Source organism: Apteryx rowi, unplaced genomic scaffold, assembly GCF_003343035.1.
Source record: "Apteryx rowi isolate R43461 unplaced genomic scaffold, aptRow1 scaffold_157, whole genome shotgun sequence".
Classification (NCBI taxonomy): Eukaryota; Metazoa; Chordata; class Aves; order Apterygiformes; family Apterygidae; genus Apteryx; species Apteryx rowi.
This window is the reverse complement of record NW_020447830.1, coordinates 1,033,422-1,059,902: the sequence shown is the minus strand read 5'-3', so window position 1 is coordinate 1,059,902 and position 26,481 is coordinate 1,033,422. Positions and strand designations below refer to the sequence as shown.

Here is a 26,481-nt window from a genome sequence, read left to right as displayed (position 1 = left end):
ATACTCCCCCGTGTATTATGTTGTAGTCGTTAATGACGTGATCTCATGCAAGTGAGAGGTACCATTCATAAGGCTTACTGTTTAAGCTGACTTCTCCAGAAATTTCTTGCTATCTGCCTTGTAAAAATCTAAATGTCTACGCAGGCTGCCTTAATCACAGTCTCTTCACTTTGTAATCCTGATGTTCCTTAAAATCATTTCTTAACCTGGAGAGAGAAAAATGAGCCCACAGCCTTGCCACAGMCTCCGTGTCCCTGGCTGCTTGTGTGGCGTTCCAGCAACTCCGCATTTCCCTTGTGTGAAGTTCAAGGATTTGTCACAGCAACATCTGAGTTTTGCAAGCAACAGAGCTGGTTCTCGTCCCAGATGCGAGGAAAACTTGCCCAGCCTTTTCCAAAACAAGGGCTTGGCTGCTGGGCTCTTCCGGGCTTTGACATCTTGTCTCCATGGCAGTGATCAGCTGGCAAGATTGATGAAAGAGGCCCTATTGAGCAAGCTGGATAATCCTGGCAAGCGCGGCCGTGCTGGGTGCTGCAGCAGGCGGAGCAGCCGCTGCAGCAGGCAGCAAAGAGGCAAAATGGCTCTTGCTCTGCTGTTGGCAGCAATCCTGGGACTTCTTATTGTCAAGTCTGTTTTGCTTCAGCTGAGAAACCCGAGCTCCCCTCCTTGCATCGGGAGCTGGATCCCTTGGTTTGGAGCTGCGTTCCAGTTCGGGAAAGCTCCCCTGGAGTTTATAGAGCAAGCTAGAAGCAAGGTAATGGCTGTGACGGTGTGCCTGCTCGTGGGTGTGTTCAGGGTGACTGCAAGGAGAAAGGAGAGGAGAAACTTCGGCAGTAAGTTTGCCCTTCACAAAATCGATAGGCCCTTTTCTTTTCTAATGTCAGGAGCATTTAGCTCACAAGAATCAGCTGTGTGTCAGCAAAGTTGCTGAGCCCAGGAGCTGATTCTGGGGTGAACTCTGTACTGTGATCATCCTGTTTGGACCCAGCACCTCTGCCATTTTGCTTCTGCAGTCTGCCTGTGTGTTAATCTGGGTCTCAGATACTTTGGAGAACCCTGTGACAGACACTGGGACAAGAATCCTAGTTTTTTATGTGCCTAAAGTTGGGGGAGATTTCTGTTCCAGTGTCAGTATCAGCTGGTGTCCCTGAGCAGTCAAGAGAGACATAGGCATTTCTGGCAGGCAATTTGTTCCATCCTAAAAAATGTACAAAAGATGAGTGCAAAGACTCACCCCTAGGACATGCCTATTTTCTCTATGTCTGTCTATAGAGAGACCCTAAATAATCCATTTACATTAGATGCCTAATTTCCAGACAGCTAATACTAACTGACAGAAAACATATCTTCACATTTCCATTAGATGGTGTTATTACTTAATGCTGATTCAATGTAATCAGCCCCAAAGTATTCCACACTGAAGRATCACACATCCCGCCACTTGCAAAAACTATCTAAAAATGAAACTGCTGTAAAATCCTGAGATTTTAAAATAATGTTAAATAAATGCTGGATTTTTTGAATTTGCTTTCTGTTTTTGAACTATTAGATTTCATATTGATAAGCACTTCTTTGCAAAAATGGGTGTTATAAACTCAGAGTGTTAAATGAAAGCAGAGGTTCAAGTACATTCAGCTGATGTAGGAGATGTAAGAAGAGCATCAAAACCTGTGAATCAGGACAGAAATGTAGGACTGTAGGAAGAGACCTGCTCATTCGAGTCCATTCTCTTACTGTTTCAGAAACCGTGCCATATAACCCTTTAAATAAACTGATCAAGCCTCACTTAAAAAGAAGGCATAATATTTATTTGACTTTTTTATTAGGAGGCTGTTACAGAACCTCGTTGTTCTATTGAAAACATATCCTGATAGCAATCAGTTAAAGCAGTCTACCAGATTGTCCTTTCCAGAAGAATCCCTTCTGGGACAGTTGTTTCACCACGACTTAACTTGCTTTAGTTGCTTTTCTTTTTCTAGGAAGCTCTTAGCAAAATCTTTTAGATGATATTTTTTAAAACAGACCTGACAGAAGAGTCATGTTTCAGGGTGAAAAACACAACATTTGCAGTCTGAGTGAACAAAGCTTTTACATACTAAAGAATGTATTGAAGTACACACACACAAACTTAGTGGCCCCAGCTCCACTGATTTTGGTGTTCATTTACCTGGAGGCCCTTTAGGCCGCTCTTGGTGCTGTGGCAGCTCCTACTGCATCTGAGCGCACCAAAAACACCTGAAGGGCTTTATAAGCCCAAGAGCCAGGTTTTGTCAGCACAGAAACTAGAACAGGAAACATTTTCAATGAGAGAAAACTGGAAATGAGGCAGAGCAGAAAGAGAAGGCTTTCTTATCCTCCTCTTCTTTCTGTGTGTTTGCAGGTAGGACCTTCCCTTTCCTTTGACTTTTCTCTTAGTCCAGCACCTCAGAGTCTTTCTGATTGCAAACTCTCCCTGTGGTTTCCCTTCGGCAATGAGGAACCTCTCAGTCCTTCGTCCCCGAGGGCGGCTGTGTGCCTGCACCACGCTCTTCCCAGCAGGCTCCCGGTCCCTGGTGAAGCCTCCTCTCTTGCTGTCCCTTTGCTCTCCCTCCACACCCGAAACTCCTCTGACTGAGCATGTTCACAGACTTGGGGAAGGCACAGTCCTTACCTTCCCACCTTCCACGCTGGCACAGTGTGCAGAAGCCGGAAAAGATAAGCCCTTTTCTTCCTGCTCCTTTCTAGAGGAGCATTGCAAGCATTGTAATGCAGCGCAACCAAATAAACTGGGTACTGCCCACCAAAGGTGTCATGAACAGGCATTAAAAAGTTTACACAATATATGTTCAATCGTTTCAAGCTTCTTAATACTGCTAGGGCAGCATTTCGTGTCCTTAGTACGAGCAAGCAAGGCAAGTGTGTTCAGAAACAGACTCTAGGCAGTGTGAATGCTCTTCAACTATGTAAGGTCGTTATCTTCAAAGGAGACTTTCAAAATTAGAAACTTCCTCCTCCAGATAAATCCTTCCATCTTCCAAAGTGACAGTTATTTCTTTTTCTGTCCTGATGGGTTAACACTTATTACCATCCCTTTTGTTTATAAGCCTCACTGATTTTTCTCTCAAGTCATTGAGTAACGCATTAAAATTTCCATTATTTCCATTACATACTTTGCTTGAAGTCTGCAACTTCTGTTTTCCTCCTACAGAAGAATATGTGGGCTGCAAGAATTGTCTCTTTTCCTACATGTGTCATCTGTGGATCTAATAAAAGAAAGATCCCCTGCTCTAATAAAATATTTAATCTCTGGTCTAATAAAAGATACCACCTCTTCCTCCTAAGCTGCCTTGATAGTTAAAGTGGTTTTGCAGGTTGTCTGAAATGGGAAGTGATGTGTAACAGAAGCCACCATGCAACATAAATCCCCGTACAGCTGCTTAACACTAGATTCAAAAGATGTGGTTCCCCACTTTGCCAGGCAAACATGACAAGAGTTAATAAGGAATTTCAAATGCTTCCCATCAGTTTATTAATTAAGATAACAAGAAATCTTCAGTTAATCCCTGAGATTGTTCTTCACTGTCGTGGGGACCTGCAGGTCTCCCTTCAGAGCCATTCTCAGTGTGCTGACTGTGCTGGGACATGGTGCCTCATCCCAGGATTCACCTGCACACCTCTCACCTTGTTCTCTATGTGTGGTCGTATGAGGGGGGCATTTGTCTGGCTCGCTGGCTTACAGGGCAAGGGGCATGTATGCTACATGAGGTCATGTGGAGGGGAAACAGGTTGGAGCAGAGGACAAGGCTTTGGTGGAGAGCCTTTGGAGACAGTGCCATCAGCCATGTCACTACTGCTCTGTGAGCCTGGCCCCAGGCACAGCTGGCCAGAAGACCACAGATAAGATAAGGTGCTTAAGTCCCTGAGATAGAGAGAGAACCCAGCACTGAACGCCAAATGTGCGTGTGCATGYGCAGGGGAGAAAACTAGCTCAGCGCACCTAACTCCCAACGTGTCTTGACACAATTGCAGCTATCACCTACAGTGATTGCTCCCAGTCTGACAGCACCCATGGGCAAAACGGCTGTTTCTACATCCTCTGTTTCCGTCCTTTGGCATTTTGGAGAACCTTCTTCAGCAGTTTTTATTTCTCCGAAGTGCTACTTTCATGCAAGCATAGATCTGCCTCTCATTGTGACACTGCTGTTAGGTATAGTGTTTCCCATTCTTTGGAAAAAACAGTTTTCATGAGTGAAAGCAGCTTCTGAGGTCCTAATTGCAAGCAGGATTTTCATTTTGCTTACACTATATATATCATCAGCTCTTCTACGATACTGTTTCAGACAGGGCCGGCATCTGGGAACGCAGTGTTGGCAGGTGATAACCCACGCTCCGTTGCAACCTGCCCATATGCAACAGTGGTAAATGCAGAACTGCTTTGACAACTTGTTTCAATAGCTGATTTGATTATATTAGAACATCAGAATAATTATACCAGGACAGATGAAAAGTCTGTTTGTTCAGGCATCTGTCTCTAGTAGTGGCTATTAGTAGATGCTTAGTAAAAGGGTGTAAGGAACCCAACCAGGACAGAGGATGCCTTCTCTGACATTCCTTCCAGCCTTCTGGCAGTCAACAGCTTTGGGACTTTCTAGGCTGGAATTTGCATCCAGATTATCTAAATATGATACCTTCATCCTCCTTTTTTACGCTGTTTATAGTTTTGGCTTCCTCAGCATCCTGTGGCAATGAATTCCATATTTTAACTATGTACCATGTGAAATAATATTTTCTTTTGTCTATTTTTAAAACAACTGGCTTATATGAGGTGCCTCTTCGTTTTTGCCTTATGACAAATATGGAAGAATTATTGTCTTTTCACCTTTCCAGGCTCAAGGATCTAAGTTCATTTAGTGTCTTCTTTTACTGAAACTTCCACATCTTTGCTCATCCTTGCTGTCTATCCCTGTTCCTTTCCTAGCTCACTATATCCTTTCTGAGATGGGATGGGCAGAAGTACATGTTAAACTGAAGGTGTGGGCAGAAAATGGATTTAGATGATGTTTGCTCTACCTTCTCCACTCCTTTCCTAGCAATTCCAACATTTTGTTTCCTTTTCACAAACACCGAACGCCAGGCTGACACTCTGAAAGGACTCCAAGATACAAGTGCTAATAGTARTTTAGAGCCCTCATCTTGTTGTGTATATATTTGAATCCCCCTAGACTTTTGAAGTAAAATATTTATTATTGGTTTACCTGAAACTTGTTCAAGTTGTTCCCAAGCCTATTCTACTTAATACTTCTTTTGAACAAATGTCCAGCACCCATAAGAAAGGCTCCAGGGTGGGACTTGACTTAAACTGATGTAAATTGCCAGTTGCCAGTTGCTTCCCCGCCTGGTTTCTTTACACCTTGAGCATTTATCAGACTCAGCAACACACTGGGAGGCTTCCTACATCTGTTATGTTTGGAAAACCCAAATGTTATTGGCCATGGAGAGTTGCCATTAGCAGTTTGATCCTCAAATCATTTTTTGTCTGCTGCATTTTAATTTTGCATTTAATTTATCAGAACCTATTTATTTGCATTTTTCTGTTTGAACACAAATTTCTGTTTTCTGAAAGGTATGTTATTACTTTGAATATCCACCATCATTCTGCTGTTTAACTGTGCTGACTTTTTTGGAGGCCCTTTATGGAGCTTTTTTATTTTAATTGTGTTTAATTTAATTCAGTATTTGTTTAATTTGAATTATTTTAAATAGATTTCAGTAGATTGGATGGCATTCAAATCAAGAATAAGGCACAGAATTTGGTTGTCCTCCTGTCGGTGTTTACATGTGAGCTCTGTGTCTAAGCTTTGCATATGATCAACGGACACAAACTCAGTAAAATCAGTGGAGTCTAAGGGCATTTCAGCTGACCTTCATAAATAGAGGTGGGTAGTAGCTGATCAGAAGAATCAGATTTTAGGCTTCCCTGACTGCATAGACTGGGTCTGCATTGACCAGCATGGGAGCTTAGACATCTTGCTCACAGGTAATTGCCTAAAATAAATAAAGCATCCCAGTCTTTAACTGAATGTGATCTTTATTGGATAATTGTATTTTATTGCAGGTTGCTATTAGTTCTAATGCTGTTTTATTTTAAAATTAATTTATTCCATTTTAATGTTAATTTTAAATAAAAAAATCTGAATCAAAAACAAATACAGCACAAACCCACTGACTTTTATCCAGCCTGGTGCTCAGGACATGCTGTTAACCATGAAACAACAACCCGAGCAGGCTAGCTATTATTATAGCAATAGTTATTTATTATCACCCAGGGAGTTTAAACAGTCATTCTTTATTTAATAATTTACAGCTGAAAGACAATCAAAATTCAATTGATGTCAAGAGGAATCTTTTCCTTGGCTTTAAAGAGCTTTTGATGAAGCAGGCGTTAGAGTACAGACACCAACAACAGAAGAAATGGTTAAAGTAGATGAGATCAAGGAGGATTCAAGGCTTTGCAGGACTCCCAGCAGATCAATAGAAAACTTCTCTTCACCCTAGTCAGCAACACAACGTGGAATAGAAAGTCAAATTCCTTTATATGTCTAGAGACTTCACGTAAGCCCCAAACCTTTTCATTTGTACAATAATTTTACCAAAAGTCTGCAGTGTGCATACAAATGTAAGTACTGGGCTTTCAATTTCCAAAGGTTTTTCCTGTGATCAGAAATCAACTTCACTAAGAAAAAGGTGCTAAAGATCCTTCATTTCCTAATTCTGATTTTTTATCTAAATCTCCCATCCAGTGGATATTGCACATTTGTTTGCCAGTTTAAAGTATCTACAAATATCAATGAACTTTTTTATAATGTAGGAATTTGGAAGTGAATTCTTATTGCTGAAAGTTTTGAGAGGGATCTAGGATGTTAGAGAAGATCAAGAGAAAACAAGACAAGGATTTATGGTACCAGAAACATTCCTTAAAATGAAAGGCTTGACAAGCTCAATTGATCCTGCTCAAAGTTTGTTAACTATTTGGATTAGTCTTGAAATACCTATGCAAGAAAGAGATTTTTGGTATTGGCAGACCCTTTGAACTAGGGAAGAAAAAAGGATAAGAAGACCCAGAACTGGGGAGTTTTAGTTACAAAAATGCAGATTGAAATAGGTGGAGTTGTAAATTTTTACAATGTGAATGCTTTACTGCGGCAGCCAAGGGATGTGGTAGATAATCTATCACTTGGGTTCTTTAAATGCAGGTTGGCTGTATTGTTTGAACTGTAATGTATTTCAGACATAAAATGTCGTGCTCAGAGAAGGAATCTTCTATTTTGCAAGAGGTCAGGCAGGCACCTGTAATGCTCCCTTCTGATCCATAATAAGTCTACAAATTTTGCTCTGATTCATATCATCTTTGTGCACTTCTGAACCAGGGTGAACAGATAGCAAAAAGGAACAGGCCGTCTCGCCTGACCTCTCAGCATTAGTGAAGTCCTGTTGGGGCTCCTGTCAAATGATTAGCAATAAAGTAATGTAAAATCCTTGTCTGTTCCAGTATGGGCCCATATTCACAGTACTTGCTCTGGGAAAACGATTTACTTTTGTGACCGACGAAGAAGGGGCTGAAGCATTTTTTACATCTAAAGACTTAAATTTTGAGCAGGCAGTACAACAAGCTGTCCAGAATGCAGGTAAATGGGATCTATCTCTTTTTTAATGAAAATCAAATCTAGTTACCCAGAAATATTAAAGACCCCATCCAAAGCCCTTTGGCTTTTTGAATATGCCTTAAATGCCTGTCTTAACCTATGACCATACTACAAAATTAAGGGGAAATGCAATTCACCATGTACCTCTCTGTGATCCAGGCCTTTAAGCCAGCAAAGTGATTTGGATTTAGTCATGAGTGATCAAAGGTTTTTGAACCAGAGACTTTTATTACTTCTATCATCAAGCAACTCCAGTTAGAGATCAGGGCCTTTTTTTGCAGCTAGACACTCTGCCTATGTGTACGAGGTCTGGAGCAATAATATGTTATCCTGTCACTTGATTTGAAAGGTAGCTTGCAGCAGTAATTAGTTACCTTCTAGGACAACAGTTATTAGAGCTTGATGTGGTTATCTCCCATCCCCAGTGATATATCATTAGCATAGGTCCTTATGTCCATATGCAATTGCACTGACAGGAATTACTTGAAGCAATTTGACAATGCTGGGCTGTGAAATGAGAGAGAAACAAGTTGCAGAGGGATTAAATTGCAGAATCACAGAATCGCTGAGGTTGGAAGGCACCTCTGGAGATCATCYGTTACAAAGCCCCTGCTCAAAGCAGGGTCAACTGCAGCAGGTTGCTGAGGACATTGTCCAAGTGGGTTTTGAATACTTCCAAGGATGGAGACTCCACGACCTCTCTGGGCAACCTGTTCCAGTGTTCAACTACCTWCAAAGTAAAAAAAAAAATTCTTAAGTTTAAYTGGCATTGCCTGTATTTCAGTTTGTGCCCGTCGCCTCTTGTCCTGTTACTGGGCRCCACTGAAAAGAGTCTGGCTCCACCTTCTTTACTTTCCCCCATCAGGTATTTGTACATATTGACAAGATCTCCCCTGAGCCTTCTCCAGGCTACATCCCAGCTCTCTCAGCCTCTGCACATATGTCAGCATCAAAACCAAAGCTATTTTTTCTTGTTTTCATTTATTTTTCCTTCTGGTTTCAGTTCTTTCTGTAGAATGCATGAGCATTTCTGTACATCCACAAGAAAGTTAAGGGAAAAATCTCTTGACTGTTGATTCCTGCACTGAAGCTTTGTGAGGCAGAAAGATGTTGCACGGATTGTTGTTAGAAGCAAAGGGGCTCACCAAAATCTTTACAGGGTCAGAAGGAAGGTTAGTGGGAATTTCACTATAGAAATATGAGGCTTAAGGCATTTAAATCAGAGTCACAATTATATGTAAAAGATTTTCACTGCATTGTTCTATGAAAATCTACCTTGACTACTTTCCAAAACATTTTTCTGTTTCTTTTTGTATTTAAAGTTTCTGTTCCTGCAGAAGACTTTTATCAGAATCACGGTAACCTGTACACCATGATGAAGGGAAAAATGGGTCCTTCTAACCTGCACCTGTTCGTGGACACTCTGTGTAAGGAACTACATGAGCACATGGGACACCTGGGCACCAAGGGAACAGGCGACCTCAATGACCTGGTAAGGTAAGGGAATTTTGCAACACATCTAATGCACAAGTATCCTATGTGGGAGTAGRGACATTAGCATAAGCCTGTGACTCAGGAGCTCAGGCCCTCAGGTRTTAGAAAAACTGTGTCAAGATACTAATGACTGCTTCACAGTGTCAGGTGGTGGACAGGGTTTCATCTAAAGGTCTTTCTTACAACTAGGAGAAACATCTGAGTTGCGTATTTTGAAGAAAAAAGAAAACACAACAACTTCTAGCAAATACTATTTCCCAAAAGATTGGGTGAAAGCTTCACATGTTTATAAAGAACTTCTGAACAGGCAAAATGTTTGACCTTCAAAAGGATGAAAAATTTCCCATAACATCCAGGGGATGCTATGGGCTAGTCCTGGCCCTGTTAAATAAGACCTTTGCAGCTGACTTCTTGCTGCCTGAACTTCATCCTCCATGTGAAAAAATCCCATAACTGACAGTCTCATGGGGCAACAACAGAGCTTTTAACCCCTTCCCCTTTCTGMTCACTATGGATAACACCTGTGTCTTGCCTATCCATCAGGACCACAACTTAAACATTGCCTTTGGCTTGGCCTTATCTCTAAGACCTCACATCCAGGTTCTTTTGCTGACTTTTTCTGCTTAATACATCTAAGATACAGCTTTTCACTGCAACCCAAACATTCACTGGGCACTCATCATCTCAGTTAGTGCAGTATGGATTAACTGGGGGAAAAGGCAGGGGCTTTGAGCCCTCAATCCCACTGATCTCAAGAGTCGGTGCACAACMCTGCATCCTGTGGTGTTCCCCCACCTCTCCTCTGAGATCAACATCTCATCTGCTTCTGCACTGACATCCTTTTCTCTGGCTCCAACAAGTGCAACCTTCYCCTGCATGTGTTGTTTCAGAGCCCACCAGCAAAGGACCTTTTCAGAGTCCATTGTTTTGGCTGTGCCCCCCCTTCTTTTCTTCTCCCCACTGTCTCTCCATTCTCAGTTAACCTGTGCAAGCATGTTCTTTATTTTCACTTTCAAGATCTTTCATAGCCCACCTCTTCTTTTGCACTTTGTCATTCAGGATCAAAGGGTGCAGACACCTGCCTCCCATCAGCTTTCTCCTGTGCCCCCTCTTTGTTACATATTTGCAGAGGTACCTCATTAGCCTCTGCAAATTCTCCTCTCCTGTGATGCCTTGTGAAAAAATGGACAGTCGTCAAATTGATAGCACGTTACACCACTGACTATTGTGCTAATATTGTCTCACATTTTCTTGTTATCACCCCATTTGAATCTATCCGTGGTCTTTTACCTAAGGTCAAGTTTTTTGATGGCAGGGACAGACCTGTTGCTCTGTGCTGTACTGGCACCCGCACAGACCATGGGCTAAGACAGGGTCACTGGAGACATGGTTGTGCAAATAATACACAGGGCATCACTCCATGCTGCATACCTGATGCAGCCATGGGAAGCAGGGAATTCTTCCCATTGGCATGGCTGTCAYGTCCTCTGGCAATCTTAGAAATGAAGCTTACAAATCTGAATCAGATGTTATTGGTCTAAAATTTAAAACACCAGTCATAGCCTAGTTTATAAACTGCAAAATCCATAAGAGTCATCCACAGTAAATCTGTGTTGAGTTTGATCTGTTCTTAGCGTTTTGCTAAACAAGGATGGGTAAAAGAATTGGAATACAATGCTCTGAATAATTGTTATTTAGCTGCCTTAAAGTTAAACCCATAAAGCCAGCAGGTGGCTCCATTTTCCTTATGATCTTTCAAGAAAGTGAAACAGTTATTGYCTGTAATACCCATTTAGCAGTAGCTGGAACCCGTAAGGGTTTCTTGGAGCTAAAGTGTACACATGAGGTGACCTGGGAAAGGAGCTGAAAGTTTGCAGCTTAACASATGAACAGACAAGGTAGGAGTGAGGCAAAAAGAAAACAAAAAAGCATCTTTCATTCCAGCAAAGCTGCAACCAGAGGAATGATTTCTGTGGGTGTCTGGTTGTAGGAAGGGTTGTGCGACATCCAGGAAGTCCACATGGGCTAACCTGAAATGAGAGAGATGGTTAATGAGGAGAAGGGGACCTCAGTGCACAAAGCTGACCAAAGATACCTCAGCACTCTGCCACTGCTCATGTGAACAAATGTTAACTGATGAAATTCAGCCACACACAGAGGAGCAGCCTGAGGTCTGTGTATCTCCCAGCCTCTGCTATGAGTGAGGTATGAGCCTTGTGCTAGCCCTTCCATACAGCAATGGGGCATGAGTCCCACAGCTTCTTATGTTGGCAATTCAGCACACTCCATCCTGGCCTAAAACTGCTGCAAGAGCTTCCCTATGACCCRGCAGTCACAGTGGTCTTGTGCTTGCAGGCATGTCATGTATCCAGCAGTGGTGAATACTTTGTTTGGAAAAGGCATCTGTCCAACGAGCCGGAGTGAAATCAAGGAGTTTGAAGAGCATTTTCAGAAGTACGATGAGGACTTTGAATATGCCTCTCAGATGCCCGAGTGCTTCCTGAGGTAACGGAGCAGAGATGATGCATGTGGTGTGCCCATTAAAGGGATTTTGTTTGCTGTGATATCAGCCACGAGCAACCTTCCCCTGGAGGGTGATGTGCTGGCTTTAGCTATGAGGTACCCTCAGGTAAGGCAGGCTTTCAGCTAGGTGCCTCAAAAAAGACCTGACCTAGTCTCATCTGCTTTTACTGGCATGAAACTGGAGCAACCTTGCTTAGGTGGGCAAGATGATAGGCATCAACATTAGGTTTTTCTCTAGGAGAAATACTTCCATACTGTGTGCCCAGCTTGGACTTGTCAGGGAGAAGGCAGGGACTGGGCAAAGGACAAAGGCCTGAGCCTAAATATGGCCCCTGAGCCAAGAGGGGCCCCAGCGAGGCTTCTCTGGGCTCTTCCTCACACCATGGCTGTTTTTCCAGCAATCTGATCACAGGTTATGCAGCTGCACCATCACAGAGCTGACCTTGGCTGCAGAGGCAGCCAAACCCCAAAGACCTTGCAGAGCCTGTCGGTTCTCTCAGCACCATAACAGCACCTTGGACCTTGTGCTCTCTCTGCATACCTCAAAATTGCCCTCAGAGAGAACTGAGAATGCTCTAAAAATGAGGCCTTTGTGTTCTCAGTGGGGGATCATTCCTGAAAAAATTGGCCTAAGCAACCTGTCCAAAGTCATGCAGAAAACCTAGAGTGGAACTGATATGAAAATCCAGGAGTCTCAAGTTACAGGTCCTGGCTGCAAGGTGAGACCTAGTCAAGGTGAACGTCTCAGACCCTGAGCAACTGCTGTTCCTCACGTAAGTCAACACTGCTGTCAATCAGATTGACACATGACTGTTCATCAACTGACTGCTGCCCAGGGGCTTTTGCAAAGAAAACAAGGAGTCCTTCTCATGGAAAAGGAAATGTTGCTTTATCCTGCCTTGGTTAAGTGCTTCTTGTTTGTTGCTTTTCTTTACAGAARCTGGTCTAAATCCAAAAAATGGCTTCTAAAATTATTTGAGAAAGTGGTGTCGGATGCTGAAAAGACCAACCCTTCAGAGACCACATCCAAGGTAAACATCCAAGGCTGTGAAATAGATGACTTTGCTGTATAGTCTGGCTRAAGGAATGAAGGGCAGAAATTATTTCAGTACTGGAAGAAATAGGCCTAATGTGTATGCTTTTATAGCTATACCTTAATTGTCCAGTACTGTTGTCATCTATGTTAGGTGAGGCTAGTCATTTTTAGCCCCACTCCTCAATTTAGTTTATTGCTTCTGGTTCTGAGAATTAACATCCTCCTTTGGGGAATTTTAAGCCAAGGGATTGGAGCTATGACTCATTGCCAACCTCTGGTATTGTAGTTATAGYGAGCAGTTGAAAGAGTCAAGAGAAAGGCGTCTTCAGTTGTTTTTCTGAGGGGACTGGGCTGTTAAATTTCAAAATCTTGCATGTACTATTTTTAAGCCCTGGTGTAGARTGAGTAGATCCTCCAACAGCCAGACTACGAGAAAATAGCAGATTGCTGGATTGGAAGCCAAGTACCCTAAATATTGATTGTGTCAAAGCTGTGATAAGTTGTCCCCTTGGTTATTCTCCTTAGCTATGGCAGCAATTCTGTCAGTACGACTGACAAATGSGAGGGCAGACTGGTCTGGGAATTTTGATCTACCAAATGTTTAAAGAGCAGATTATTAAACAACCCAAATTTTATTTAGACTTTAAAAGTTTTACATACCACAATATCCTTCATAAAATAAACCTGAGGAAATTCAGCCTGAACAATGGAAAGAAACAGAAGGCTGGGGAGAGGATCGTGGGAGGTAAGAAGGTGCAGGAACTAGGAGACACGTACTCAGTGTCTTAGATTGGGGGGSGCTTTGGAAAAGTAACAATCACTTTTTATTCAAGGTCAGCCTTTTTCCTCTGAGATTTAGGCAAGAAGCCTTGCCCTGATTGCATGGTCACCTTTTATTTAAGTAAACAGTATAAACAAAAGCTGATGTGAGAACATTACACAGTTGCTATAGTTTCAAAGAATATCAAGCTAATGAAGTCACTAACAAAACACCTGAAACTAAAGGGTTTGCTGATATGTGAGACCATCCCTTTGTAACAATCACTTTTTTGCAGGCACAGACAGAACATTTTATTCATTTCCATTCATTCAGTTTGTTCAATCTAGCTTTCAGGTTCTTCAAAGCACAGAAGTAGAGCAGGAATTAAAAAAAAAAGGTTTTTTTTTTTCTTTTTCCACATACAAGCAATAATGAGGAGTGAGAGAATGAGGTCCACTAAGAACCTTAAGAAAATGGAGGGCAGCACAAGTATTCAGTAGGGATTTATGTGGTGCACTGACTACTCTTGGCCCTCTGCCTATGAGTGAGTCCCATTTTCTCTGAACAGCCTTGTGACCTCTCTACTTTGTGRCTGCAAACAGCCCATAACTAGCATTATTTCTCTTTGATAAACTACTATTATATCCTTGCATTTTAGTAAGCCCTACCCTAAGCTATATTTTAATATATTTTTAGAAATACACATTCTTATTTTTTTTAATTTCTAACAGACACTACTGCAACATCTCCTGGATAACTTGCAGGGAAGACATCTGGCTCCCAATTATGGTCTCTTAATGCTCTGGGCTTCCCAAGCAAATGCTGTCCCTGTAAGTATGTCAGCTATAGAAACAACTCTTCCTTGTTCAAAAGCCTGTATTTGGGAAGCAAAGACTTTGAACCAGAGGTCATACACACTGCATATATTCCAAAGACAGGATTATCACACCCACATATATCACTACAAATAGACCCAGGTTGCAATGTCACAGAAGCAATGACAAGAACTCTTCCTGTATTTTTCCTAAGTTGTGCTGTCCCCTATCATAACAACATTTCAGGAACATGTATTTCATATATATGAATATATGAAATAATATATTTCAGATACTAAGATCAGAGTACTAAGCTGTGAAAAGCCTTTAGCTGTTGTTTTGAAGCACTGTCTGTGTTATAGTAGAGAATCTTTTTTAAATTTTCTGACATTCCCAATTTTTAAAATATCAAAATCATAATATAGGGTAACTTTATCTGTGTAAATCTACTGAGAACGAAGAACTCTTTATTCCATGAGTGAATATGGCTCTTTTGCTTTAAGGTATCTACTGTACAAATGCCACTGCTGCTTCAGAGGGGGAAAGGCAACAGTTTGATTTTGCTGCCACTTGAGTTTTGACAATGTTATAAATGGTTTTGATGGATTAATGATACAGAAATATGTATGCTAACAAGCCCAATATATCTAACACAAATTAGGCTGACTAAAGACATTTATAAGAATTTCTCAAATGAAAAATCTACAGCAGCAAAAACATCTGTTATTTACCATGGCTACTAAGCTCATTTCAGCATAGTTATGTCTGTTACAAATGTGATTTAAAAAAAAAAAAGATAATGAGTTGTTTTATAGGTACTACCAATGGACGTATCTTCATTTTTTGTAAATTGGATATTGCTACAATTTACCCTAAAGTAATTTCATCCTTTTCATTGGGATGTCTGTAGATTTACGTGTTGGTATAAGTGAGAGACATAGCCTGCTGTCTGTTATCAGGATAACTGACATTCCTTCCATAACACTATCATTACTTCTGTAATATTCAGCTGTAAATAGACATACAGATATTTCATTGTTTCTCAGAAGAGTCACAAGCCACTGTTCTGGTGACTGGAATTATGAAAAAAGACCTTTCACCTTCCAAAGGGGATTTTCAGAAGTTAAACCCTTTTATCTGAAACAATGCAGTTATCCTTCCTCAACCCGTAGAATGAAGGCACATGGTTCAACTGCTGTACAAGAAAAATAAGCTACCAGCTTTGTTTTACAGAAGTAGATTTGCACTGACGTGGGACTATTTGTGTAATAACAGTAAGAGTTCTCATCCCTTATCCACACAGATGGCCATGACCAGATCTGTGTGCAGACTAGGTCTCTTGCTAGCTGGCAAGAAATACTCCTGGCAGTGCTAGGAGACCTTCTGATTTCATCCTGCTTAAGAGGATTTTCTCCTTTCCTAAATTTCTTGATTTTCAACTTCATTGCATAATCAGTTAGCAAATTATTTCTAAAGGGGATATACTACCCTTTGTTTTGCTGTTAATTAAAACGTTTCCTGCCCATTTCAGTATGAGTCACAGAGACAGTGCTCTGCAAATTATTTAACCTCGTTTCTGCTAATATTAGTAGGAATTCACTACTTATTTTTTTCCATTCAGGCAACTAAATCTAATCACATACAATGATTCTAATTTAGGAATTAATTTTAACGTCTAGTTGTTTGAAATTAGAGAGAGGCTTTCGTGTTTCAAAGCTCAAAGCAGAAGCTGTGTAAGGTTCACTGAAGAGGAATGTGTAAGTACACAGCAGATGACCAGACCTAATCTCCCAGGATCTGAGCCCTCTGCTCTCGTTATTGAGTGGTTACTTGCCTAATATTRCTATTGAATTCAACGGGGTAACTCCTCTGCAGGAAAAGAGCTCCACATTCAATCTTTGTTGCTATAGCCTTCTCTCCTGSGGCATTTGAGTAGACACAAGAACAAACATTCTCAATAAATTTACACCCCCAAGAGGAAAAGGGTAACTGAGAGCAGTATGCATTTTGTACAAGCGGTAGTTGTTAATATGTGATAGATGGGTTTTGCTTGCCCGCAAGTTTTACCTTTTTTTCTTCATTTAAAACTTGGATCAGATTTGCGTACCACGTTATCATCCTGCGTCTTGGCCTGATTAAAGGAGGAAGTGGGATAAAAATGAGATGCATAATCCAGACTCTTTCTTTTTAAATTCCTTTATATAACATTATAGTTCTAGCAAATCAATAGAGGTCATCTGTTTTACAGTATTATCCTACATGTGAATGTACCCAGGAAGTACAGTTCTCTGCGTATCTCAACAACACSAGGCACATACAAAAAAGTGCAAATATTTTCACCTGCCTCAGTGATTGGCTACCAAGACACTTATAAGCTGYAACTCAGTTCTGCATTCCTGAGTTAAAGTATTTTCATCTCTGTTTAGATTGCATTTTGGACCCTTGTTTTCATACTGTCCAATCCTTCCATTTACAAGAAAATCRTGGAAGACCTGGCTTCTGTTTTTGGCAAAGCAGGTAATAAACCAGATCACGTCCTTTCGGAACGTAGAAATGTTTTCTTCCCTGTTGGCCCAGCACATGGCACACCTGGTCAAGGGCTGGCAATTTTAAATGTTGATGTTAAGGGTACTACTGATAACACAGGGTCAAGCTGTGAGTTCTTTACTCAGCATATGCTTATGACTTATTTTTATGCAAAACCACCTTTGATATTAGCAAAAGAAGGTAGAAAAAAAAGGATGCATTTGTCGCTTCATTCCACACCTGTCACTTAGAGCTAGTTTTGTGTTAGCCAGTCTCATGCTTTTTTTCACACATCTGTGATGGAGTCAGATGAAATCTTTCAGCTCAGCTGCTTTTCATGGCATGTTAACTGACTAGGAAAACTCACCATTGGTGAGTTACAACTATTCTGTGGAAAAACAGGCCAGGGACTGTTCTCTTTCCTCTCATCTGAGGCCAGCTGGTCCAGCATGATTCACTCCCACATGACTAATCTCTCTTTCCCTCAAAACACAGTCACCTACTGGGAGCAGTCATTCACATGCAGTTGCCTGAACCATGCTTAGACTTTTGTGGAAGACTCTTAATTGACATGGATCAGAGCCATGTCAGGAAACATGCCAATAATTAAACAGTATGGATAATCATGAACCAGTGCTCAAGCCTTTCTCCTGGCTCTGTTTAATTTACTCGTGTCAGTGTAGCCCAAGAGCTCCGCCATGACTCCTTGTCTTGGTGCCTACAGTCCCTGAGATTTCCATGTAGTATCCTACCCAAGTACTAAAAAAGTCCAGGGGTGCATAACTTCTAAGATGAGCTTTGTTTGACCTGGTCTGGCCAAGGCCATACCTACAGGTACTTAGCAGTTATTAAAATTATCTTCAAAGGCATTTCTTATCCAAACTGGGCTTAAATTGGACAGATTTTGGTTCCATGTATTTACTTAGAAATAGAAAATTTCTGGATGAAGGCAAGTTCCTAAGTCTAGAGGTATTTTATCAGAAGTTCTAAAACAAGACATGTCAGTGTGAATCAAAACAAGTATGAAATCTAATTTTTACACAGAACCTTCTTCCTCATGCTACAACAGGTAGAGATAAAATAGAAGTCTCTGGAGAGGACCTTAAGAAGCTCCCTTTTATTAAATGGTGCACTTTGGAAGCAATACGGCTGAGGTCGCCAGGAGCAATCACCAAGAAAGTAGTAAATCCAATAAGAATTCAGGTGAGGTGGTTTTTTTGTTGTTTTTTTTTTGTTGTTGTTGTTTTCCAAAAGGATGTTATATGACTGTTCTGGAAAGGGCTCTCCCAGTAGATCTAGATAAATTAAGTGAGCAGAGAGACTCAACACATCTCAAATATATCAGCTGTTTAGTTTAACAGATTTATTCATCATTAATTTAATCATCATTAATTTAAGAGCAGTTTTGCTTCTCCTTCTCCCAGTCTTGCCTTTAGTTTTGCATAGAATTTGAATTTGAATTGAATCAAATTGGGAGATACTGTGCTGAAGGTATATGAAATAGGAATCAGAGACACAATAAATATAGTGGAAGGGACCACAGTTCAGTAAGTGATAAAACTCCATCCCTTTTGTTTGTCCTCCTCACTGCCGTTCAGAAGGAAAATATCAGCATTCAGGAGCCCCATAAATAAACATTTGGGAGAAAAACACTCTCTCTTAAGGAACCAGTATTCCTGCCCATTCAAGAAATGACCAAAAGCCCATAGAAGCCTACTGTCTTATGAATTTATTTGCATTTTGAAAGCCAGTGCTTAACAAAAGATCTAGAAAAAAATAACAGTACACACAGTACAATCACATCAAGAAGCAAGAAAGCAGGAAAGACAGAAATAATGCTTCCATTATTTTTATTCTTGAAAAACCAAAGTAGAGCAAAAATGGACTTTCCATCATCACTACTGTTTAGGGCTCCTTTACGTAATAAAAGGCAACAGTAAGAAGAGGCTTCAAACGTTTAATGTGCCCACCATGGCTTTATCCCCTTCACTAACCCTCTGTCAGGACCTTCTGCTGTTGAAACAGAAGAACTAAGGAGGGAATGTTCTGTGAGTTGAACCAGAGGTTTTCTACTTCTCTTTACAATTGTTTCTCCTTTTCAGAATTTCACCGTCCCTGCAGGTGACATGCTGATGTTGTCTCCGTATTGGTTGCACAGGAATCCAAAATATTTTCCTGACCCAGAAATGTTCAAACCTGTGAGCTGTGTTTTTTTTCTCGTTGTTATTTTGTTGTCTTTTCTCCTTTTCACATATTTTGCACCTAAAGCATATGGTCAAACTTGCTTAAAGTTGGGTGTTTRCTATCCTCTGAAGGAGGATGACCTCGTATACAGAGAAAATGATGGAAAAAGGAATAAGCAAGATTTTATTGTTCAGTTATATGTTCTGGATTTATATATATATATATGTATATGTATATAATATATATAAAATATATATATATAAAATAAAGTGATAAAACTTTATATCACTTTGATCTTGATTCAAAGCCCATCATGGAAAGACTCCATTGACTGTTGAACCTAGCTCCGAGTGCTCTCCTCTGCCTGGCATTTGTTTGTATATCTCATCTCCATGTATTTATCCAGGTTCATTGGTCCTTCCAGTCAGATGATTTCTGGTAGGTATTAGCTCTGCTAATTCAGTAGCTAATTTTGGGTTTCTTGCTTATTATTCCACTCCAGGTGGCTGTGTGGGCAGGCTTGTAACTGCTCTTTTTAGCACCATCCGCTATAGAATGGATTGTCTTTTTTTAGAAATATATGAAGGAGTAATTAAAACAAAACTTCCCTTCTAGCAAACTCCTCACCAATTTGAAATACCTTGTAACAATTCTTCCCTGTTTGAAATGCCAGGCAGAAACTCTAGTACAGCAACTTACTTCTCTGGTAACCTTATTTGTAAAAGACAAGCTAGTTTGTTGCTGAGAAATTCATCCTTCTTCCAGCAGAACAGGGCAGTCCCCCTTGGATATTGCCATTCTGAATTGTATTGCTTTGTTTTGTCACCTCTGAGATTCCTTGCTTGCTTTTATTGGATTTTGATATTAACAGGTTTCCTTTTCAGAATGCTCTAAATAGTCTAAGCTGAAAGTGATCCAAAACCCACCAGATATAAAATTATGTCTTCTTTAAGACGGGTTTGTCAGAGGAGTAACCACAATAAAGTTCACAGGGGTGTAACTTGAAGGCTTTGCTTCATCTCACTGAGTTTCTGGAGGCTGGTATTGTTTGTCACCCAGCACTCAAGAGATTTACTTTTGTCAATACTAGCCCACCCAAATTTTAGCCCATACTACCTCGCTCTACTTCTTATTCCTTTTTTCTTAAAGCAAGTCAGGATGGAATAAGGAGCCTTCCTGGGTACAGGCAGGCTATTTTTAGTAGGGAACAGTGCATTTTCTCACACGCTGGCTTGCAGTTGAGAATGGGACTGTGTAAAGTTCAGTGGGTTTTTTGTGCCCATCTCTGCTTCTCACCACTTTAACTTCACAGTCAACACACAGCTCTCAAGGAGTTTAAATCCTCCTTTATCTGGACTCATTCTTTTCCGTGTAATCCTTGCCTTTCTCTCAGATGACAGCTGAAATACTGTGCATTTGTCTGTGCACAGTGTCTTAAGAAGGATGTAAGAAGGATGTACATGAGTTGTGTGCTGTAGTACTACTTTGGGATTGAGGGAAGACACTGATCAAAGTCTGAACATACATTTTGAATGTACTTATATTTAAAAGGAAAGGGTCACATTTTTACAGGCATTTCAACAGCTCAAAATACAGGATTTAGAAGTAGGGGGAGGGATAGGACAAATGTCTTCTTGGGGGTGTTTTTGAAAACCTCTCCAGAACTTTGAGGCACCTAAGTATCTTTAAAGTGGGAACCTCATTTCTTTCCCTGAGAGGGTGCCGTTTTTTGAGTCCAGATTCTAACCATAACAGGTTGAATGCAAAAAAAGGCATTAGTGCAACTTTGTATTGAGGATTAGCTGTCCAAGGTCATTTTTAGCCTGGAGAAATAAAGTTAAGCTTTATTTATATAAAGCTGATTTGGAAAAAAAAGTTTCTTCCCACAGGATCGTTGGAAAGAGGCAAATTTAGAGAAGAATGCTTTCTTGGACAGCTTTGTGGCATTTGGAGGAGGGAAGCATCAGTGTCCAGGAAGGTCAGTGAAACAGCTGGGGTTTATTTATTCCCAAACCCTGCAAAGAACAGCCCTCTTGAACCGGGCTCCTCTTACACTTAGAGATAAAGTGTTTTCATTGTTTTGCTCTCTGTTAGTCCCCTAATGTTTAGTATTAATCTGGGTCTTGCCTAAACTGATTTGAAAGTGGTTTCATTCCTGGAAAAGGCAGGTTAAGCTATGATATAAAAGCAGAATCTGAGACTAGTGTATCAAGAGATACACTGGGACTCTTCTCCCCAGGGAGAAAAGTCAGCCTGGCTCTGCTGCTCCTGRGGCACCTTTTCATCAAGGGAGAGTTGCTCCAGTTACAAGCACACCAGTTTATACACACAAGCATTTAGGTTGCCATAAAACACACATAAACTAATCTAAAGAACATTTCTTTGGTCTGAGAGTCTTCTCATCCTCCATGATGCCATTAACATCTCTGCCAATCATCAAAAGTCCTAGCTGGTTCCTCTGTGTTTAAATCTCTTCTCTTTGCATTAAGGCCCACATAACTGTATGAAGGCTTAAATCTCAGATCGTACCTGTCTTCTCTCCTCCAGCAGTGCCAGCTTTGATGCTTCTTGCAATCCTTTTGCTGTTTTCTCTGCTGTCCCTCTTCCTGGAACAAGTCGCAGGGAGCCAGCTGCTCTTTTTTTCTGTGTTCAGACATCTCTGCCTTCAAACCAGGTCTCCTCTAGGAACCAAATAACCAAGAATTCTTAAAACAAGTTAGTTTAATTCAGGAGTCCCATCTGGAGTGAGGAATCCAGAGGGTGTTGCAGAGGATCTGTGTTCTGTACCATATAGCAGGCTGGACATGAATGTCAGATACATTTTGTGAAGATATTAAAGACACAACCACCAGGAGTAAAACTGCATTCACCATTTAGGCTTGCCAGAGGAAAGTGCCCACTCACTGCTGTACCTCTGTGGCTTTTACCACATTCCTCTGCTAAATACAAGTGCAGCCTCATTCCCAGCAAGGGCGATAGTAGAATTCACAAGAGGCATCCGCAGGTGCAGGACAAGCTGCAAAACAATATTACTGAACGCTGTTTGTTTATATATACTGACCTATTTCTTTGTTCAGGCTGTACTCTGAACTCAGATAATAGCTGTGAAATAAGTTTGTGATTAAAAAGAAAATGATAAATGTTTCTACACAGATAAAGGAGAATCTTTCATTTGCTGACAGACAAAAAGTCCTTTCAAACCCTTTGGCAGGCCACATGGTAAAATATGCCTTCATGTTTTGCCACTAATAATGCTAAAAGGATAACCTGGTGGTCCTGGAAAAAAGGCAATTAAATGAAGGGATGTACCTAGATCCTAGGTTGCATATTTCCTTGGTATAACTGAGCCAAACGAGAATTTTTCAAGTTAAAGGTGAGTTTTCATTTAATTTGATACTGGCATTTTATAAATGACATGTTTAACTATTTCATTTTCWTCACAAATTGCAAAAGCTCAACATGAAATTAAATACTAATTTAATCAAACTGAAAGCTAGAAAATAACTTACTTGTTAAATATTCTACCAAACTGACATGGGAAGAGCTCCCACAAAGCCATTTCCGCACCATCTTCTTTGTTACCTGGGGAAAAGTTTGGTGGCAGTGAAGCAACTCATGTCACAAGGCTTTTGTCTAACCAGGTAACTGTCACCTGTACGATTGGGCTAACCTTGCATGCATCTGTCTGTTGTTTCCTATCGTATGCTGCAAGTATAAATCCTTCAGCACAACGGCTATGATTTTATCCTCAAACTCCATTTAATTTAATTACTTTTATTTGATCCATTTACTGCTGGGCTCCTAGATTGCATCACAGCACAAATACATAGTAATGCATTGTACACAACATTTTAGGGAGTATTTCCCTGTCAAGTCCCTTTATCACTAAGTAAAACAGGAAGACATCAATGACTCAGACTTTTTAGAGGAAAACTGCTCTGGAACTCARTCATGAATATGAGAAACAAGTGGGAACCAAGGAGCATTCAGCTGCAGGAAAGCTCATGGGTTCTGCTCACTACAACGTGGTTTAGAGAGCAATGGCCTGGGACTTGGCAATCCTGCTTTCCTCTTCTGGTTCCTCCTGAGGTGGCCTGCTGGCCAGCCATGGACATGACTGATACTTATCATCCTTGTGTCTCAGCATCTCCATTTGCAGAGTAGAATARCAACAGCAGCCTGTTTGGAAAAGCACTTTGAGATTTAATGATGGGCAATGCTGCAGTCAGTTCTCAGTTATCCACGGCTGCTTGGACAGATTGCAGATTAACCCGACCATACAGAGGTGATACAGAGCTGTCGGGGCTGGTTAGCCCACATCCAACTTTGAAAGACAGCCCTCTGTAAGAGCAGATCTTCCACTTKCAGGGCCACCTAGAGGCAATTTGATTGCCTCCACACACCTTCAACCAGTAGTAACTTGGCCCCATTCATGTCACAGCTTGGTGTGTCCAAGCAAACCCAGCAAGAGTGTCTCAGCAACGGCACCTCCACCACCAGAAGCCCTGGGCAGCACTGTGCAAACAGTGGAGTGACTACAAGGAGCCCGCCTTTGTCCAGTGTTGCCAGCTCTGAGCTGGGCCTGAGTCCTGCTTGAGTTCATTTCTATCCGAATGTTTCTGCGCTGCAGGCTCCCGAGCTCAAGGTCACGAGGAGCTCCCTATCTCAAGGTAACTGCAATGTGAAATCACAGAGATGGTTGGGATCTGAAGCTGCACCAAAGCAAACAAGCATCCTCCTACTCCAGAGCACAGGGCAGCTCAGTGCAGAGGTCTGAATGGCTCTGTGGGAGTTAGCCTGGGTCTTGTGGGGCTTATTAGCTTACTCTTCACACCTGCCAGGCCAACTCCAGACTGACACCATGTGAAACCATGTGGTCTTCTCCGCAGTGAATTCCCCAGTTTATGTTTTATCCAAGTTCTCCAGGATCTCTCAGATAATGGAAAATTAACTGTGTGGAAGAGCAAGGTACTGTTACAATTTTGACAAGGTATTTAAGACATATGTCTAAATTCCACRAATGAGTAATCCTGTGACTTGACATAAGTATGAGCTAGTGCCTGAATGCAGAAAGTTCTTATGTTTATCTGCTTTAAAAAACAAGAGCCTAGAGGACTTCACCTGTGGTCATCTGAAATCTTCTCCAGACTGACTAAGGAAGAGCTTTCTGAATATGCTACAGAAAAAAATCATACCCTCGGGTCTCATACTGCATTCTAATGCTGACGCATTAAATAATAACTCCCACTGTCACAGCTACTCTGATGTCATCAGGCTCCCAGCTGTATTATATAACTTTATATAGCACAATTAGTCATATAGCTTTTTCTATATTTGACTTTCCTCTCACTCCTATGAAGTTATTTCAAGTCAGCAAGTGTTAGAGGAACATAAACGTGTACACTGTGGAAAAAACCATAATGATAAGGGTCTGTTTTAAAACAGGGTGTCAGAGGGATACAGTAGTTCTAAAATTTCACCGGAAAGAAGGGGCAGCCATTACATTCATGTTTTTCACTGACTAAAGAAGCAGAACAAAACCACAGCATATCTTCCTACTGAAGATGAACTTAAAGGCAGAGCTAAAGCATGGAATGTAAAATGTGCAAAAGACATCCTGTTTCTTGTCTGATAATAGCACGTGTGATGGTCATGCGGACATCCACTGTTTTTCTCCCTTTTCTTGCAGGTGGTTTGCTGTCATGGAAATCCAGTTGTTTATTGTGCTATTCCTATACAAATATGAATTTGTTCTTTTGGATTCAGTACCAAAGGAGGTAAATGATCTGTGCATTTATTTAACGTTCCACATCTTTAAAGCCTTCATTCATCATGCTCAGCTGAACAACCGTGCTCAACTGTGGTTACGTAAAATGAAGCAAAATGCTGCAAGGAGTGTTATAAAACATATAATGAATAATTCTGTCATCATTTTTACTCAGAAAATCCAGAGTAACTCCAGTGATGTTAATTGGGCTGCTCCATCTATACAAGAATGCACCAAAGAGAGTATCTTGTCTCATCATTGTCTAAATATTATAAGAGGCTTTTAATTTCTGGCACTCACAAAAGCAATGAATATGGAATTGGATTAATAATACCTTTAAGCTGACATGAAATCAGAGGCAGTGATCTCAGAACAGTGCTATCAGTGCCCTTATACTGCATATTCAGCGGTGGAAGAGAGGTTGATTAGGATAAGACTGAAAAAGCAACTGTGACACAGAGAGGTTTTACACGTAAAAGAGAGTGGTGTGGTCTCCAGTGTACTTCCTCTCTTTGCAGTAATTTCCTACCCCTTTTGCACTGTGTCCTTTCTGCTTTCCGGAAAGCACTGATCCTCACAAACATGAGCACTGCAAAATGAACACATCTGCATGTCACAGCCTAAACCTGACATGCATACTCTATAGCTAAACCACCAAGGAGAAGAGGGAGATGTTTAGAGTGACATGGGCTTTATAGAGTTGTTCTTCAGGTGGGAAGCTGGAAGTTGGGAGAACTCAATTCCTTTGCTCTCCTGAAAGAACATGAGATGTTTGTCTCAAGTAGTGGTAGAAAGTCCACCCGGAATAGGGATGAAGGTTACCTCTTCCTGACTGATGCTGTGCTGCCATGCCTGCTCTCACTGGAGTTGATTGTAATGTGGGTCTGCATCCACAGGAAATTGTGTGAGTGAAGACCACTCAAAACCATTAGAGTTTCTTAAGATCTGATACACCATCCTCTGTCAGAGCAAGTGAAATAAAAAGCAAACACAAAGGCCCTGTTCAATGGCTTCAGTGGAGCTAAGAAATACTCTCAGTGCTGGGTCTTGAGTCTCTTAGATCGAAACTCTGAGAAACTGTATTTGTAACCTTAAGAGTAAAGCAAGATGATAATTCTGTTAACTAACTAACATTAAATGTTTCTACCGGTCTTCTGCTTTTTGCAGAGCCCTTTACATTTGGTGGGGACACAACAACCCATGGCACCATTCCGGGTCCAGTATAAGTACCGGGAATGAAAGCTGACCAGCACTGACTTGCCTTCCTTCGCCAGCCACCGTCAGACAAATGGGCCGCTGAGCTGCTTCCCTTTGGAATATCCTACACGTTCAAATATATTATCATAGTTAAGAGTTAAGAACTGTTAAGTTAAGTAATTAAGAAAAGTCTTAACTTCAAGTGCTGTACATACTCTGTGTTGTGGTATGCCATGCCAGTGTAGTGGTATCTGTGCTTCTCATGCTGATTGCCTACCTCCCAGTATTTAAAAGTCAAGCTGTCTTGCTGCGTTTGTAATTTGTGGGCCAAATTATTTTCAGCCTTTGCAAGTCTGACTGTATACTAAACTCACCAACCAGACATTCAGGACAAAAATCTGCTATGCTTGGAAATCCTTTGTGGAACTTGTGCTAGCAACCTTGGAAAAGCAGGTCCCTTGGGCCAAGTCCCTGCTTCCTGCAAGTCCCTTCGTACC

At 41.1% G+C, this 26,481-nt stretch overlaps 1 protein-coding gene across 1 annotated transcript; it reads left to right on the top strand.

Annotated features, from left to right (window-relative positions):
• Positions 1-577: 577 nt before the first annotated feature.
• LOC112962870 (24-hydroxycholesterol 7-alpha-hydroxylase) lies at positions 578-26,026 on the top strand. The gene is made up of 12 exons (XM_026059408.1): positions 578-754; positions 7,529-7,664; positions 9,005-9,179; positions 11,532-11,681; positions 12,637-12,730; positions 14,227-14,325; positions 16,737-16,827; positions 17,906-18,039; positions 18,939-19,034; positions 20,910-20,998; positions 24,710-24,797; positions 25,955-26,026. Exons 1-12 carry the CDS (start codon positions 578-580, stop codon positions 26,024-26,026), a joined length of 1,401 nt encoding a protein of 466 aa, XP_025915193.1.
• The last annotated feature ends 455 nt before the right edge of the window (positions 26,027-26,481 follow it).